General features: G+C 38.6%; 1 protein-coding gene across 1 annotated transcript in view; it reads left to right on the forward strand.

Moving 5' to 3' along the window:
* Nucleotides 1-1,145: 1,145 nt before the first annotated feature.
* Nucleotides 1,146-18,844, forward strand: part of LAPTM4B (lysosomal protein transmembrane 4 beta) — a 31,890-nt gene continuing 14,191 nt past the window's right edge. The window contains exons 1-3 of the mRNA XM_053467200.1: nt 1,146-1,457; nt 17,386-17,497; nt 18,630-18,703. Of these exons, the coding sequence (XP_053323175.1) occupies nt 1,359-1,457; nt 17,386-17,497; nt 18,630-18,703 (285 nt within the window). The 5' untranslated portion in view covers nt 1,146-1,358. The remainder of the gene's footprint in view (nt 1,458-17,385; nt 17,498-18,629; nt 18,704-18,844) is intronic.

Below are 18,844 nucleotides of genomic sequence, written 5' to 3' on the forward strand. Positions count from 1 at the left end.
CTGAAAGCACCGGCATGCACCAAGGCCAGTTTTCCAGTGGGCCTGCCAAGCCCTGGTATCAGATGTAATTCTAGAAAGTATTTATTTAAGAAGAGTGTGTAGTATGATATGGGACCGGTTCATACCAGACCAAATATGGCTATTGCAAAACCCCGTTAAGCTTATGGTTCGATAAGATTTTAGATTTGGTGAAGATAATTCAAATTTGCCACTTTTAAATGAAAGATAACATCAGGTTCATCAGATAACGTTCTGTTTCTTTCGAATGATCCGTAAACGAATAGATGAAGCTAAGCCCATGGCTTGCGCTCTCCTCCTTTCTTTGTGTCGGTGCTTTTGAACAAGCAAGCTGTGGTGGCATAAGAACCATTCCTGTGCTCTATAGTGTAAATGTAAAAACTATGCATGCATAAACTAATAAAAGAGTAAAATGTTTGACCAATACAAGCATTCAAGACCTCAAGTGTGTTCTCCAAACGTAAACAAACTGCAACATTTTTGCCCTCTTTTTAGCAATTCACTCATTTTCCACAATGTGTCGGGGCATCTGTTCCTATTGTATGACCGGGATTTATTCGCCATTCTTCTTGAGGTCCGTCTGCTTATTTATTGTAAGATGTGGCTGGGCCAGAAGGGACATCTCCCGCTACTTTGACTTCTGTTTTGCCTGTCTGGGCTTTTTTGATCCACTTGCCCAAGAGCTCCATGCGTGCGCAAAATGTGATCCCATTGATTTCAAAATAATTTTATACACAATTATATTTACTTTGTAATTAGCCATTAATCATATCAGCCCAAGAGAAAATTGAGCCTTTGGTTGAAGTTGTTTTATTGGGACAATTGTTTAAAAAGATATTAACTTACCTAAGTCCCCTTGGAAGACGAGACTACTGAGGCTCCAAAAGGTTATGTAACTGTAGCCCCAATAAAATCAAGTTTGAGTAAATAAAATAAAATAAAAAGAAGAATAGTATTAATGGCACGGGGAGCTGTATATTTGCGGTATGACTTTTATTTTTAAAACCAAAAAGAAAAATAGAACAATACAACCTTCTGGCCGCTAGAGGGGGCCACCCTACAGCTTTTGGTGACACTTTTATCTCTTGCTAATCTGTTGTAATATATTCAGTGCCAGCCTTAGTGTTGTGTAAGAAAATCCTGCAGATATGACTGCTGATGCTGTGTGCCAGTGCGTACTCGCCTGATACTGAATATGCTCTTTGCTTTTGTATATATCGAAGGGAACTGATACCGCTATTCCACGGAAGATATAAGACAGAGGAATTCCGACTGCTGCCCAGACGCCGAAGATCAGAATTCCCATCTTCCTAGAGTTTCTACATCAGAAGACCAGAGAGATGAAGATGCAGTCACCATGGGCTCGATTTTACTCAAACAGCTGTTGCTTGTGCTGCCATGTCCGCACTGGGACAATTATCCTTGGCGTGTGGTACTTGGTAAGGACCCTTTTCATGCTTTATTATGTACGCTTATTGCTCGCCTATTTTAGAAAGTGACTTCATAGTGACAAGACAGATTTTGTGTGATGCTCACGGGGCTCCCCTCTGTTCGCTGTGACATTACGTTATCAGGCTGCGGTTTTATTACCAATTATGTGCCACTTAAAAAAATAAAGTGCCCTATTTCTCCGCATGCTACCAGTGGCCATGGATGTGAAAGGACGAATCCAGCATTCCTTCTATTCCGCTCTCCTGTGTGGCGGAATGCTCTACTTAACCAGACATGTTATCTGTCCTGACCTTTTTACAAATCCTATGGTTTTTGAATGGTTGAATTGACTTTATGTACTTTTTTCTTTTAAACTAGCTTGTTTAGGAGTGATGCCGGTGACGCTGTTATACTTTCAAAGGGACTTAATGTTAATTCTGTTTAATAACTTAATACTGGTTCATTAGGGCAACTGTAGTTGTGAGCAGTTCTCAAGTATAAGGTCAACGGGGATTAATTGTTGTAGAGTAACTTCTCTTCTGTTGAACACGTATTAAAATACTGACCCATCCATTCTTATTTGTTTTACAATCTCACAATTTCCTTTGCGCAGATATAAATTATGTATTTATAGACAGCGAGTTTGCAAATGTAATTTAACTTCATTAAAATCCCATTTTGATGTCTTGTTGAAATGGCTCTAAATGAGAGTCATTCGGCCCGTGAGACCCTTTCTTCTTTCCCAGCGTTGCGGAACAGTTTAACCCTGTACGTGCCAAATGTTAAGCATGCCACAACAACATGCATCTCTCAAGGGTCATTAAGGGTGGTAATTAAAACTAGCCTTGGAGCCGTATGTCCAGATAACGTAAAGTTGCGATGATTTGTTCTTAAGGTTTTGTTGGTAAAAAAGAATGACGTCCATTTTTTTTGTAGCTGTCTAACATCTATATATATGTGTTATCTATAGATGTTCTTGCTGTCAACTGAGGAATTATAATATATGCTTTACTAGTTCCTATGACAAATGACATTACATTTACTTATAGAGAACCAACAGATTCTGCAGCGCTATTAAAATATGGGGACGGTAAAAATTAACAATAATAGTCGACGCACAGTTTGACAATAAGATTAGCACACATTAAGACACGCTGGAAGGAGAAGAGGGCCCTGCTTTTGCTCGCTTATAATCTATTGATGGACAGAATAGATTTACTGCTTGTGTACTTCTTTTACAGAATTCTCAGATTATGGGATTGAACGCGACAACGTGAACCATACAATAATAGGATAACGTCAGGATTTGCTTAGGCAATTACAACACCCTTAGTGCTTATTATTGCACTCATTTAACGATAAATAATTTTTTATCAAACTGTATCACATAGTATGCCTAATACCCTAAGTATGCTATAAAGTATAAAACATTTACCGTATGTCAAGCCTTTAAGTAGATGGGGCATATTTTATTCCAAACTATTGTCTGGGAGGCCACACCATATTTAATAAATTAATACAATGCAATGTGTGGGTATTTCACAGTGGTTGAACCGGCTGCAATGGAATATATTGATGCTAAAACGCAGTTTACGTGATAATATATCCATTTTTCCCTTTAACAGCCATTCTGATTTCCACCTTAGCCATAAATCTGCAGTAATTTTACTTCACAAGCTAATCCTTGGCCGTTAGCGCAGGCTAATCCTTATCTGCTTTACCCCCTGTCTGTTACTATGTCTAGTTTCGTAAGCTTTGCTTATAACATCATCCGTTAGGTGTATTGAGGTCCGACCTCGGCCTCTAAATTTATGAATCTTTTGTCTATACAGTATACAGATTCCTATTTCCCAAGCACTTTTATAAATTCAACCACCCTTGCCCCCAAAGATATATTAGTAGAAAAGGTAATGTGGCTTCAGATTTATTATTTTTTCTATTTATATAGCTCTGATAGATACCACAACTAGTGGCAGACAGCTGCGTCCCGGGTACAACTTGTAGCTCTGGAACACCCTACATTTGCCATCCCTGGTCTAAGGAATAGCATAAGGCCGTGAGAAGTTTCTTTCACTTTAATGAAAACATCCCTAGTTTTTATCAAATGACATGGTTTTTCTACAATGGAAACCACTTGAATGCTTAGATTACTAGCATAGACCAAGCCCCCCCCCACGTGACCCAATAAAGACACTGGACACCAACTTTGTGGGTAGGGGGTTGGCCCCAGCTTTATTGGCATCAGCTCCCCTACCAGACGAGTGACACCAATCGAATAATAACAAACATTAAACAACATGCCAGTTGTCAAGTCATGGACAGTTAGTTAAAGAAAACCATGAACGAGAGTCCTAGTCTACCCAAACCCATTTTGGGCAAATCGTTCTATTGGCATTGCATTCCATGCTAGCCAGGGGACCAACACCACAGCTGTGACCACAAAAGAACAAAACACATATTCAAAGCAACATAGTTGCGGGTCCACACCAATGGCCTTAAGCCATAGCTTCAACACGGTGCCAAGAGACTGGTTTTATGTTATGTTCTGAACTTATGTGTTCTAATCGTGAAATAGTCTATTACACGGACACATAGAAGTTAAATACAAGGTAATGTGGATATAATTCGAGTTTAGAATGAGAAATTAATCTGTATATAAATTTACTTTTTAGAACTGTGGGTTATGGTTTGCTGTTTTGTTCTTGTTCCAGTAATTGAGTCAGACCCTGTAGCTATTGTTCCATCAATAGGCTGCCTGGGGACACCTGCTTATAAGTACTCTTAATATCATTATCACTAAATTGTTAATGTGCTAGAGAAGGCAAGGTTGGACTATTCGCCACTTAATGACATGACCTATATATGGGCTTTACAATAAAGGAGGATGCTGAAGAATACCTCTTCACTTGGATGAAAATCGGGATTTGCAGAAAACAATGTGTCGGGGGTTAATGGGTTCTAGGATGAATTAATATATATGCATATAGTTTATTAACCAAATCAAAATGCATACAAAAAAGTGAATTATGAAAGTTAAAGTTAAAAACAAGACCCTACACCCAAAACCCCTCAAAGCGTTTACAGTGCAAGACAGGCTGCGGGGGCTAATTGCCAGGCACCGTACCCTGAACTTTTATACCTTTAGTGACATAAAAGTCTATTTAAGAACTGTTTACATATGTGTGCTCAGCAACATGTATTTGCAAATAGTGTGGTTAGTGAAAGCAAGATACTTAGGATTTACCCCTGCCAGGTTTAAGGATATGCTAAGATATGCTTGGGTATATTTATTCCGACGTATGATTTTAATATAACACTTCTGCTTTGCTTTGTACACAAATAACTGAAAAACAACATCCCTTTCTCCAGCATTTAACCCTTACATGCATTCATCATACTATTAACCCCTTTGTGTCACAATACTCTTCTGGGAATTACACGGGTCCCAGTATCTCATTCAGGATCCATGTTCTTGGAGGCCAAATGAAACAAAACATAAATGAGTATTTTTTCAGTGGTCTCTGTGCTGTGGACGGCAGTGCCCGAGGAAAAAATAAATACATATATTCATAGACTGTATTAGGCTCTATTGCTATTGTGCTAAAAAAGTGGCTTTAATGTGATGAAGGCTCAACAAGACACAATGACCTGAGGGTGCATAAATATTTCATATCCAGAATCGCACTGCTTAGTAATCTAATCACATCCAACATTATACAAGTGTCACCGTGCGAAAGTTCCCTTCACATTGATGGATATGGTTCTTTCTGAGCAGAATCCAAGAACTAGGGCAAGGATAATAACTCTGTTAATACGCTACTGATAGTCCTACAGCAACCCTAAAGCTGTCCATGGAACAAAGATTTACTAGCAACTCATGTTGAGCGATAATAATAATAATCATTTTGTTCCATTCCCCAATATATACATGAAACGTTCCATATCCCTCCCAATAGTCATACTCCCTGTGTCCGGCTTTTGACTCCTGATGCCCCTCTTTTTTAGGAGCTCAGACCGTGTTGGATATGATTTATGTATGTATGTTTTACATGTCACAACTATATGAGTAAACAGCAGAAAAGGTGCAAATCACATAAAAAATTCCTCTTCTGCTTAGTAAGCAAAATATATGGCTATTAATGAGCAACAACGTCACATAGAATGACTTCACAGCCCCGACTCTTGAAGCAGAAATGTCCCTCTGTGGACATTTCAAATGTTGTGAGATATGATTTCACTCCCTGACAGAAGTTAATACATATGACATGATGTGTGTTTTCGATGGAGGTAGAATGTGAAGCGGCAAAACTTTTTTAGAGCGAGTTCTTGGTAGTCAAATAGAATGGGAAGTGAAACCATGTTGTGTCTTCTTCTGTATCGCAATCGCAAAAAAAAACAGAATGTTGCAGAATCTTGTAATACCTTTTTTATTGGACTAACAGTATTTAAAATAATAGATGAGCTTTCGGGAGTCCTCCCTTTATCAAGTTAAAAGCATTTCTGACCAAGCCAAACTACAGTATCAGAATCGGAAGCAGATAAGCAATCAATAAATACATAAGTGTTTCGGCTCTCATTTGGCAGCCCCTGTGACAGGTAAAACCAATCTTCCTTCCAAAAAATGCTTTATGAAGTGTTTATGAATATACCCTGCTGCAATACCAACTGTTTTTTCAACTGCCTGCTAATCCCCGTAATCTCTGTCTGAAACGGCAGCACACCAGGCTTATCCGATTGCGTTCTGCTCTGAAGCTGACCCCTAGACACAGATATTAGTCTTTCACGTCTCACAGGAACTGGGAATAAGCTACAAACAACAATATATAGTGGGACCACCTGATAACTCATAGGATCCTCTTTAATTTCTCCATCAGCACCTGTTGGCTATTTAAGTATAAAGTAGGTTTCAAGTCGCTTTAAAATCGTTGTTCATGGTACTAATTTCCACTAATGACGAGATCCCTGCTATTTCACGGATGGATTCTCTAGGATTCTGTAAACATAGGATTATGACGGAAGATAAAGACCCATTCGGCCCATCTACTCTTCCCGCTTTCTGATGTAAGGACTCGTGCCCAGGGGAATCCGTTCAATTGTGTTTTTTTGGAGTAACCAGTCAATGTTCTTGCATCTATTCCTATTACCAGTTACTTATTACATCAGCATTCCATCATAGTTCCATTATGGCTATATTTGGCTAACCAAATTTTCTGAACAGCAGAGTTTAAATTGATTCAAGCAAACAGTATCATTAACCCACTTCAATTCATGTAATTTAGCCTGTCCCTGTGCAGCTCAATTTTCCTTGTACCGTTATCCATCAGTTACCATGGACTACAGAGTATGTCATTTCACCTCCTGCGATCATGCGACCTTCTGTTTAGAAGTTGCTGTAGACTGTTAGTTGCTTGTAAATAGATCTGTTTATATGAAGGATAATATGCACGTAAATTGTTTATTTTTTACACCCGTGCAAAAGCTTCAAAAATGCAGGTGCAGTCGATATCAAGATACAATTGTATCCAACTTTATTGTAAATTTGTTTGCACAGAGCACTCCTGACCTTTTTTTTCTGCAAGTCCAAACTATGCCATGTCTACAGCACTGCAGAATACAAAAATACCCTATTTGGGATTTATGATGATTATTGGCTCATCCCAACTGTACTTTCCTTACTGGAATACCGCCAACGAAATGCTTGCTAGAATACAGGTGAAAGTTTGAGATAACTTAAGTCCAGCACCGGCTTGGAGTGTAGCATGCAGGCAAGGTCAGCTGGGCTGGGCTGGGCTGGCTGTCAATCACCACAATGTGATAAGCCGGGGGCTACATGCAGGACCCCGGATCGGCTGGCCCTGGGGAGTATGTATCGTTCCTTGCTACCGTTCATCAGTCTTAGTAAGCTAGGATGTTCTGACATGTTATCTTTTCTGTTTAATGCTTTGAATATTTTGGTACTAGCTCATGCTAATTGGATGGGATCAATAAGATATGTTTTCATCGTTTATCTCTCTTATGTATGCCGCAGGTTTTCCCTCAATAAACCGACCTTTTTTAAGATCTAGCAGGTCTCATGTGTGTTCATTTGGCAATTATTTATCGGCCATGGCGCTGTCATGCAAGATATTGTTTTCATAGAGATCCATTTGGTTGTCATAATTAACAAGTCACTATAATAAATATCTATATGACTTCTCGCAAACTGTATGGAGCCCGTATTACAAAACTGAATAATGAAAAATAAAATTGCAGATACAATATACAAAAAATACAAAAATGTTAAATACTAAATGACGTAAATTGCTAAAGTACATGCTAAAATAATCTTAAATACTCCATGGGCACTCATATATAAAAATTGAGGAAAAATGATTTACCAATATTCCAAAATTTGAATCCTCTGAAGACGGGTCCTCGTCAGCGTAATACATTTCCCTTATTTTAATATACAAAACGAGCCTAATCCTTAACCTTGAACGTAGTTGATTATCTGTCACTAGATGGAGCTCAAAATCTGGGAGTGAAGATCTCTTCCGAGTAAATGCAATGTATGCAGCGTTAGTTGGGTGAGTACAGTAGGGAATGATGCTCACAAGTTGAGTAGACGGAGATCACTTACAATTAATAATGCAAATTAATTAGATAATGTCATGTGCCTAGCTGGCCCTGAATTGAAACTTAGCCTTTTTTCTATTGACTTTGTAATCATATTTAAAATATGCAGTCTTTATAATTAAGCATCTGTGGGGCGCCATATGAGCAATAGCCGATTGTACTGGAATAACGAATAGTTGGAAGTTCTTGCAAAAAAAATACCCACATAGCATTTGAATTTCTGTTTTATTCCAGAAGGTATGATAGACAGATATCCACAGCAACTTCAGTAATCAGCAGAGGAGGCCTAGCTCTTGCCCATAACTATCATACACACTAGCACACACACTTACACTCGCAATAACATACACACTCACTTTATCAAACGCTGACACTAACACACACTGCAGATAGGCTGGCCCAAGTATTTACGGGCATTACAGGTTAACTTACCAGTAATAACCAGCGAAGAGGTAAGAGTTTGCAAACAAAGTCAAGGTGGCACTCTCTACGTCCAACAAATCCTGCTAAATGTAACAGTCTTATAATTAATTGTAACATTAGAAACATCTTTCTTAGAACCACTGAATGCCCTAACCCTTCCCAGAAATAATTATTTAATCATGGAAAATTTTGCCTCGTTTCCATCTTACTCTTAATAGTCATGTGACTCAGGAACAGAAATATTGTCATGGAAACTGAAAAAGCATTTTGAACGTATCCGTGTTGTTTTAAAATGTTTAAACCTTCAGAGGAAAGAATAAAATGGCTGCTCCACAAGGTTTCCGAGTTCCACATACCGTAGAGCTGATTTCATGATTTTTCTGATGATGAAATGAAACAGCACCTTTAATTCCCTGCGTACCTCAGCCTTAGATCTCCTTAACGAGCCTATGATCACAGCTGAACAATGCGGGATGGTGGGGCAGTGCCGCTTAAAACTGGTCGATTGGGAGAGATGAGGCTTTATTGTTCTAGTGAAGTTCGTCACAAACAGTAATTACAACTCCTCAGTACGATAGCCTTTTCGTCTGGGCAAAAAGAGGTATCTGTCTAGGGCCCAATATTATTTAGAGGCTCACAACTCCCTGCCAATTTCATTTAGAGGGTCATAACTTCCTATGTGTAAAAATAAAAGCTTGTAAGCTTCTGTGGTCAGACTGAAAAGCAGACTGGCAACTGCAATGCTTTTATATTTTGGCCACAAAACAGCACTGTCCAAAGCCCATTAATGTTACAGGTGGTCCGATAACCAGAGCCGGAATGAGCCTCTCATAAGTTGGTGCTCCTTCTGGACTCAGCTGTAACTTCTTCTTCTTCGCTCCATCATATTCTGTAGCACTGTACAATAGGTAGATAGGACATAATGATAAATATATAACATAAACAGGAGGGTCCTGCTCAAATAAGCTTACAATCTAATTAGTATTGTGTTCCAATGGGAGATCTTATATCAGGTAAGAGCCATGAATTGACACACATTAAAGCCAGGGTAAGCCAGAAACAAGGGCTGTTACACCCTTATGGCTTTATTAATTGCAAACATAGCTTGTGATTGACAATGTATGAGATTAATAAGATGATACATTGTTCATTTTTTATTAGGATACAAAATATATTAGGATAAAAAAATATAGGATAGGATATTAAATATATACAGTATACACCTTTTACATAAAGGCATAAAGCAGAACTTCCTAATCTCCGCCATTGACAATGACCGCATTGTACTTTAGTATGTTGAGATTGAAAGAATATGTAGTTTCTTGAAAGAATAAAAAATAAACTATACTATGCTACTCTGTACAAGGTTGTATTTAATGCTCAAGGAAAAATAATGTTTTTCCTCTTAGCTTTTCTCTATTGTTCTTTACCTTGTAATTTATTCTTCCATTGCCCTTTCTCCTATATTATCTTATACTCATCTTTGTCAACCCCCACATATTTTAATAGATGTTAGTTGTTAACTTCAATTGTTAGCTCTTCTCTTCCAGTTCCTGGAAATTAAGAAATTGCATTTTGATATCTGTTTATTTTCCACCTTGAGAAGACTTTGAGAAATTGACTTAAAATATAATCTTGAAAAATAATTTGCACACATATTATTAGCCATTATGTTTTAGATCTTTTTCGGAAAATTATTTAAAGGTCTGCATTTTGTAACCATCAAGAGTCACCATACAAATAGAGACAAATCATAGGATAACTGAGCTTGTTTTTATAGACTGAATGGTAATTATTCGGGATGCATGGAATGGGTGCTGTTTGCCGCAGAACTCCTCAAGCTGTGTAACATTCATTTTAGTTTACATACAGACTATATATATATAGTTTTGAAAGGGGCCAATCAATTGTGTTTCAGAAAGTTGATGATCGGTTATTGATTATTGAGGGCTCTTACATGGGGTAACCCTAATTGGCCATATATGCATATTAATTAGCCCCATCCATTCCCTACAAAGCCAATGCCTAATTTGCCATTTTTAAGTCCTTTTCTTTAGTTATTTTTGTTTAAATTAAATACTGGTTTATATGGATGAAAGTCAAGAAGGTTTGTTTTTTACATAGTATAACATTGCAGGTATGGAGAAACTGAATAATATACAAAACCAAGCCTTGCTGGTACATATCAACTGATAAATCACATGCAAACTCTAAATTGCAGGCATTCATTGCAGGTCATACTGGCATACTAGTCCATCACCCAGATTGCACACATACGACTTGTCCAGCGCTCAGATTGCACACATATTACTTGCCCCAGCAACCAATTTGCTTCCACATTCTTGTTTGCCAACTTTCCTTACATACAAACTTACTCTCTATCCCATTATCTCTCATAGTTTATCATTATCTCTGCCCTTTCTGTGCACTTACCCCCCTTTATCTCTCCCATTTCTCTTTATCTCTCCTCATCTTTTTCTTTATCTCTCTTCTTCTTTCTATTTATCGTTCCATTTGCTCCCTATCGCCCCTATTTCTCTTTATCTCTCCCCTTCTCATTGACCCCCTTCTATTTATCTCTCATTTTTATTTCTCCCCTCTCTTTTTATTTCTTTGTTTTCTTGTTTTTCTTGTTTTTATTTCTTTTTATCTCTCTACCCTTTCTCTGTATCTCACCTCCTCTTTTTCTCTCCCTTTTGTCTTCCCATTTCCTCCTCTTTCTCTTTATCTCTCTTTCTCTTTAGCTCACCCTTTCCCCCCTATCTTTACCCTTTTCTGAATGTCTGTCTCCTGACTACAGTGGCATGAACAGCCCAGCTATTGCAACGCAGCCAGTGGCGGTGCAGTGACAGATATCATTAATGCAGAATCCCCCGAGGTCCATAGGTATTTGCCTATTGTGTCTAATGGATAATCTACTGCTGACCTCTTATGTCATCTTTCAGTAAATACAACCACTTGAGTTAGATAACCACTAGCCCTGGTTGCATTAAACTTCAATAAACGTTTATTCTCCCTACTTGTTTACTTGTTGCAGGTCAGCAAACTAATATGCTGTTGGTGATCGTAGGTAGTGAACTAGTCCATCAGCACAGTGCTTACATTCCAAGTGCCACAAAAAGGCCACACACACATGTTCTGACCTCCATTGATTTTCCAACTCCACAGACCAGTCAAGAAAAATCAGAGGGTCGGCCAAACTGGCCCATGACCCCTACTGTGTGCCTGAAAAATCGGAAAATCTGTTGCATGAAACCCAAGATGGGGATTCTGGTGCCGTGGATAATAGTGCCTTGAAGATTTGATGCTTGATTATTTTCAGTTTTTAATTACCCAGCTTCCTAAAGTATAATTGTTACTACGCTAGTAAATAACTATGTAAAAATCCTTCTAAAAAAACTGCTTTTCAATCTTAGGTTTATGTCCTTCAAAATTATTTTTTTGGCTTTTTAAAAGATTTCAGTACTAGCAGGTACAGTGACTTGCATTTAATTTCCCCCAAAAAGCGAATACCAGTAATAAATATTTCAAAACGCCTGTTTATGCATACATTCAAGTCACTGTTACATTACTGAGAAGTTGATATTGGCTATAGGTGCTGTTCCATTAGGGCTGTCCACAGGGCCGGCCCAAGACATAATGCCGCCTGGGGCGAAGTTTAAAATGACGCCCCCCCCCCCGCCGATGCCAGGGGTCATTATCTACCCTTCCTCTCCCTCCCTATTATCTACCCTATCCCCCCCCTTTGCACTTACCTTCCAGCAGTCCTGCAGCGAGTCTCCCTGCTCTGCCGCGGTGCGCGCTGCTTTACTACTGAGCGCCGGAAATGACGTCATATTCCGACGCTCAGCATTACAAGCCGGCACCGAGAGCGAGCTAGAGGGCTCACAGAGGAGATAGAGGGGCGCCAAGCGGGTACTGACAACTTGGTAAGCGAAAACCACTCTGCGCCCCTCTCTCTCTCCTCCGCTTAAAAAAACAAAAAAGAAAGCGCTTGGGGCGGCAAAGTGCCACCTCTTCAAAAGTGCCGCCTGGGGCGATTGCCCCACTCTGCCCCATGGTAGGGCCGGCCCTGGCTGTCCATTCATTAACACAGTAGCGAAACAATAAATTTCCCTTGCTGCTAATTCCTGAAATAAGAATTCATAATCATCCAATATCTTCCAAGAGACACATTCCTCTGAACTTAAATGAAAGTGTGACTAAGGAAAGAACATTAGCCTCCGTAGGACACTTGCTGGAAATTAAAGGCAAAAGACCCTGATGAAAGACCATATTTAAAGTCACTGGGGTGAATGATAAAAATAAAGTAGAAGTCAACATTGACATCTTGTCAGCCGGTGCTACTTGTATGCCATCTAATAAGAGTAGAAGAAGAAATGAATGCACGTCCCCACATTTATTACAAAATGTCTGCGCAAATATTTCACGGCCCTATGCCCCTTTTGCAATGTGTAACCCATAGGGATTATTCACTATGAAAGGGCATAAAGACACAAAATGTTTGCGGTGACGTTCTTTTAATAAACTTGGGAGGATGAGCGCGCATGCAGACTATTCATGCAGTGAATATTTACTTATTCTGGTAATATGCTGAATTAGCAGTACTGTTAATATGAGGTTTGCGTAACAGTAAACACAGATGATTCAGAACTAAATTACTGCCGGTGTCCTTTTACAGAATACTGGGGTTTATTCTAATGCAGGAGTCTTCTGGTTAGTCTGGTGGAAAACTCCAGGTCCTATTCACTGACTTCATTTGAGTTATGATTGACCCACCTCATCAAGCTTCTCCTGCATTAAGAGTTTTTTGGTGATGTATGATGCATAGTTAACTTGTTACAATGTCTTGAAATTGATCTCACATATTGAGCTATGCATTATGCAGGGTCAGCTAATAGACCATGTGGGAAAACCGTGCTATGATTAGTCATTCACGATGTATAATACAGTCAAATGAATGAGTTCAACATCCAACTCTCCAGAAGACTCATCCGCCATTGCCCACTTTAAACAAATACACACCTAAAAGCTTTTCCGCTTCTGTAGATGTCTCTTATCACAACCAAATTGTGCGTTTTTACAGATAAACTGTAATAAGCCTATTTATTTTAGGTGAAGGCGCTATTCCGCTTAAAAAAAACAACATTATTTGCACATTCTAGTATGTTAAGAAAATAGACCTTAGCATAGATGTCTTTTGTTTGAAGGATTAATCCTATAAAACTTTTAAGAAGCTTTTTTTTGGTTTCTATGACAACAGCCTATCCTGTCAAGTGTTCCCAGCTAAATTTCTGAATGAGACAAGATTTAACATGATGAAAGAATTATTTCTGAGAAGGGTTTGGGCATTCAGGAGTACCAGGAATGAAGTTCAACACAGTGGGTGGGAATATCACCTTTAAACGGGTCACAGTGGGAAATTCCCAAAGGAATGTAATAATATAGACTCATTTGGTCTCCGGGTACTTATTACGGAGGCAGTGGGAATGCAGCTTGGATTTACATGCTGGGGCATGAAAACGTCAACAATGTACAGTTACGTTTCATTCATGTACAGTGTCTTACTGATTTATAAGATACATTTATCTGTCTGTGCATGTGAGCAATGTTTTTACACATATAAAGATAAAAAGATAAAACCAGAACATTACGTTTCATAGAACACATTTTGAATCAATCTTTGGCACGTCTGAATTCCTTTATCAAAATACATATAATTTGTATTTGTAATTGTTTTAGAGATAATTTAAAAGTAAGTTACTATTTTACCCCGGGAAGCAGCTGTGCATTTACCTGCCCAAGGCCTGACCATCGGCCGCCCCTTCCATGGACATTGTCCTGGTATACCGGTGCTATGTCTATGTAGGGTGATTTTGGTGGATCCTATGGAGGTTGGCTGGCTGGGCACTGTCCCCCATAGTGTAAGTGGGCCAGTTGGGGAGATCAGAGATCTCGTTTGTACTTGTTGAGCGTCAGCACCCTGGTTTTGCAGCTGGGGGATACCACCCACCTGGACCAGCCACCATAAGCCAAGGCCAGAATTCATTAATCCTGGAAGGCTGCCCAGAGCTTCTGTCTGAATCAATTAACAACAACCAGCAACAATATAAGAGTGATAACATAATGGTGAGGAATAATATAGAGCTGTAAATGAAGTATTACACAGCCCCCTTTTAAAACCCAACTAGATGCAACGTGTCTCTAAATACCCCACTAACTATGATCGTTTCCAGTTTTACTAAATTACTTTTTTGGCCTGTATAGTGTTGTGTGTACGTTCCCCTTTTATTTTCCCTAATTCTAGAGAGAATTTCATTTAATTTTATTTATTGGAGGATCACAACCCAAGCATAAAAGCTCGCATATCTCTAAGCTCTTAAAATAAACCCAGATTGTGAAATAAATGTAGTAAACACATACAGTGTATATATTCGATGATCAATCATAATAACCTGGAATCCATTCTGAATGTTTAAGGAACTAGTAGAAATGATAAAGTTCATATTAACGACTCTAAGGCAGTTTTAATTAGAAGCTGCCACCTCACTCAGTTAAATCTACAACGACCTGTTCAAGTTTAAGCCCTGAAATTATTTATAGCTTAATTCTCATAATTGTCTAAACCATGAAGATGTTTATCTTGAAAGAAGATTAATAACTAGGATTGACGAGGTGACCTTTTCCATGGACGGCGACATGTATTTTTCTGGACTCTTGCCCAAGCTTGGCCCATTGTATAAAATGTATCTGACACCAGCTACTTAGAATTCTATTTTATTTTTTGTATTTTATTCAGTCTTTATTTACTAGGCAGAGTCCCTGATGGGTAATATATTTCAAAGGAAAGCAAGGTTCTTCTTTTAAAGCTGCTGTAATACTAAATATTATATATATAATATAATATATATATAATATAAAAACTCGTGTTCTCTGGCCATATCAGAGGTCTCTACATTCTTTTCTAGGAAATGATTCATAAAAAAATTACCATATCTTCTACAAAAATGCATTGAAAGACATGAGACTTTAGCATTAAAGGAAACAGTTATTATTATAATTCTTAGTAATATATTTTATGAAAATCGACAGTTCTTTCCTTCCCCTACAGATATCACTGCTTGATAAAACTGAATTCCAATAAATACCATTCCCTTTCTTTCATGGGATCCTACCAGGTGCCTATCACTCTTTACAACCCAAATTTCTCTGTCACTTTCCCCCCTGATGTCCCCATTTTCTAGGAGCTCAGAACATGTGGTGAGTATGAGTGGATCAGCATAATGTGTATGCAAACATCATTGAATCATTCCTCTTCTAAATGTAGTAGAACTGGTCAAAGTTGCATAAAACGTCTTAGTAAAGCCTTACCCTTTACCCAAACCTCTAACTATACTGTCTAAAATAAAATTGTCCCTGGGAGCATTTGAAATGTTGGGCCGTATGGAACAACAACAAAAAAGCCAATCTTTACTGAATTAGAGCACAAAGTTAACACCCTTTAACTCGGGTTTATTCATGTTGTCACTATTCCTATAGTAAATTGTTCACATATTATTTTAATTCTATAGAACGTGATTAGTCTTATGTCTAGAAATGTTTTCTCATATCAAACTTCTACTTAATTTAAATTTTGAACAATTAAGGCTAGTTCTGGACTAAAATGTTTACATTCTATAGTCTAATGAAGTCAAGTTCCGGGTTCTAATCTGTTTTTTTTGTCCTCATCATTGGTAGATTTAGGGGGGGACAGGGTGATTGACCCCCCCCGGGATAGATGGAGGCGTGCTCCGGCAGAAGTCCAGACACCCGAACTTACCTCTTTATCACCCTGATTTCTGGGAGTAGCAGGGCTGAGCAGGGTCATGTAATGTCACTTTGTGTAACTCTCCGCTGGGCAAACATAGGCTGATGCTTCACAAGTTAAATTGTTAATGTGTGTGTCTGTTAGTGTGTGAATGTGTCTTTCGGCATGTTAGTGCGTGTCTGGATATGTTGGTGTGTGTCTATTTCAGTGTGTGAACATGTATTTTTGGGTATGTTAGTATATGTGTCTGGATATTTTAGTGAAAGTGTCTGTAAACGCGTGTCTTTGGTTAGTTACTGTGTGTGTCCAGGTATGTTATTGTGTGAACATGTGTCTTGTCTGAGTATGTTTGTGACTGTGTGTGTGGTTGGGTCTCTGGGTATGTTTTTACGTAAGTGTCTGCGCTGGTCTGTGACCATGCATATTTGTGTTGATGGTCTGTGTGAGTATCAGGGTGGGTGTTAGTGTTGAATCTCTAGTTGTGTTGGTGTGAGTGTCTGGGTGTGTGTTAGTGCTGAATGTGTGTGTTGGTGTGAGTGTCTGGGTGTGTGTTAGTGCTGAATGTGTGTGTAAGCGAGTGTGCCTGGATGTGTGTGTTAGTGCAAGTATCTGGGTGTGTGTTAGTGAGAGGGCCTCTCCTGAGGTCAGGTTTTGGATCCTCCCCAGTCCTCAATATAACTCACAGGAGTGATCACTCTAAGGATTTTGCAGGCACATGTAATACAGAAGAATGGCTATTTTTTTAAAGTTTTTTCTTAAACCCCAAAAATGTGCCATATTTCTAAATTGATATTTCTAAAGGAACTGATTTTTTGAGAGAGAACATTGTTACAGAGGCAGGTTTCTCAGGAATACCGGTGGCAAAGTGGCACGATCATAAAACTAAATGCCTCTTTGATTTCGAATTGATTTGAATGATACATCTCCTAGTATCTATTTTGTTATTTATCAATGCTTTCTCTTTATAAATAAAAACATAAATACATTGTAGTTTATAAAACCATAATTCACATAATCTTGATGCAAAATTCAAAGGTGACCTTTTTATTAAGACCTGATAATGACCTCAGCTTTTTTTTCTTCCTTTACAGATAATAAACTCAGTTGTCCTCCTTATTTTATTGAGTGCGCTGGCTGACCCAGATTTATATCACCTTCCGCATAATGAGTTGAAAAATGATCTGGACTTTATGGATGATGCCAGTAAGTATTAAAACTAGAAATATGGTATACAAGAGGCAATAAAATGAATATACTACACTGAATGAATCATTACCCCTTTGGTTTGGTGATTCCAAGGTGACCGACCACAAGGTTCAAAATAAAGAATATGGATATCTTGCTGATATATGCGTCTCTGATATTTTGCTGATACGTGCGGGAGGTAACAATCCAGCCATAGTCCTAAATTGTTGCTTAATCAGGGATATCGCGCATGACCTGCTTTCTAGGTTTAGCTGTTTGGTCAGACATAGTGCCCCTGCAGGTTTGAGTCCTGGCCATAGGACTCACATTATCCACTTCGCAAATCCACAAATCCACATTGCTTTTAATTTCCAGCAATGTGAATGTTGTAGTATGGCACTTCTTGCCTAAGAAAGATCCTGGGGATCTCATGAACACTGATGATGTTCATTTAATGGTGTTGGGCATCTTGTACTCTTGCTTCCAATGAAGGTATAAATAAGGCTCTAGTGGTGTGGCGGAGGTTGGGTTGGGGAGTCAAATTCCCCAACTTTTATGAAGTTTACATGGGAATCTTTAACTTCTCAGGAGATATATGCTTATATTAAAAGTTACTGGGTGGTGTCTACTTCTATCATGGAACTGACATGTTTACGGCTACTTATATTACACTGTGCACAATGTACTATATATTACAATCTTATTCCTCTTTATACAATAAAAAGACCTAACGTGAGCCAGTGCTGCACATGCTCATTGGTACGATGGAGATGTGTTTGGCCGAACACATCTCATCCAAGCTGAGAAACAGGAGGTGGGGACACAGAAGGGGATTCTGATGAAAATGTTTAAAAAAAAGTTTAAAAGCTGACATAGCTATAATATGCATTAAACTGCAGCAATTCTTGTTATGGTGATCCTTTAGTAAAGTCATGAAAACTCGATGTTCACTGTTGTTATTGAAGCTGTGGCCATTCCTATCCAATCCTGCCTGATTTTGTTTTTCTTTGGGATATTTTTGGGTTGGTTATTTTATTTAGCTGGGGAAAACAGAAATGGATAGAATGACTTGTCACACGCCGTAGTCGGTTTTTTTTAAACATGTACTAAACATTGTTTCTGATCTTTTATCCTCGCTTCCTTTTTCTAGATCTGTGCATCGCTACTTCAATTTCTCTTCTAATGATCTTAATCTGTGCAATGGCAACATATGGAGCTTATAAGGTAAAGATAAGTTAAGGGGATCTATTATTTCTGTTAACAGGTTCTTTAATATGTTGATTGCAAGAAACATAGCTTAGCAGGATAAACTGTACACAGTATGTACATGCGATGGCCGTGGACCACCATGGACAAACAGTGAAT

The sequence above is a fragment of the Spea bombifrons genome, chromosome 5 (genome assembly GCF_027358695.1).
Source record: "Spea bombifrons isolate aSpeBom1 chromosome 5, aSpeBom1.2.pri, whole genome shotgun sequence".
Taxonomy (NCBI): Eukaryota; Metazoa; Chordata; class Amphibia; order Anura; family Pelobatidae; genus Spea; species Spea bombifrons.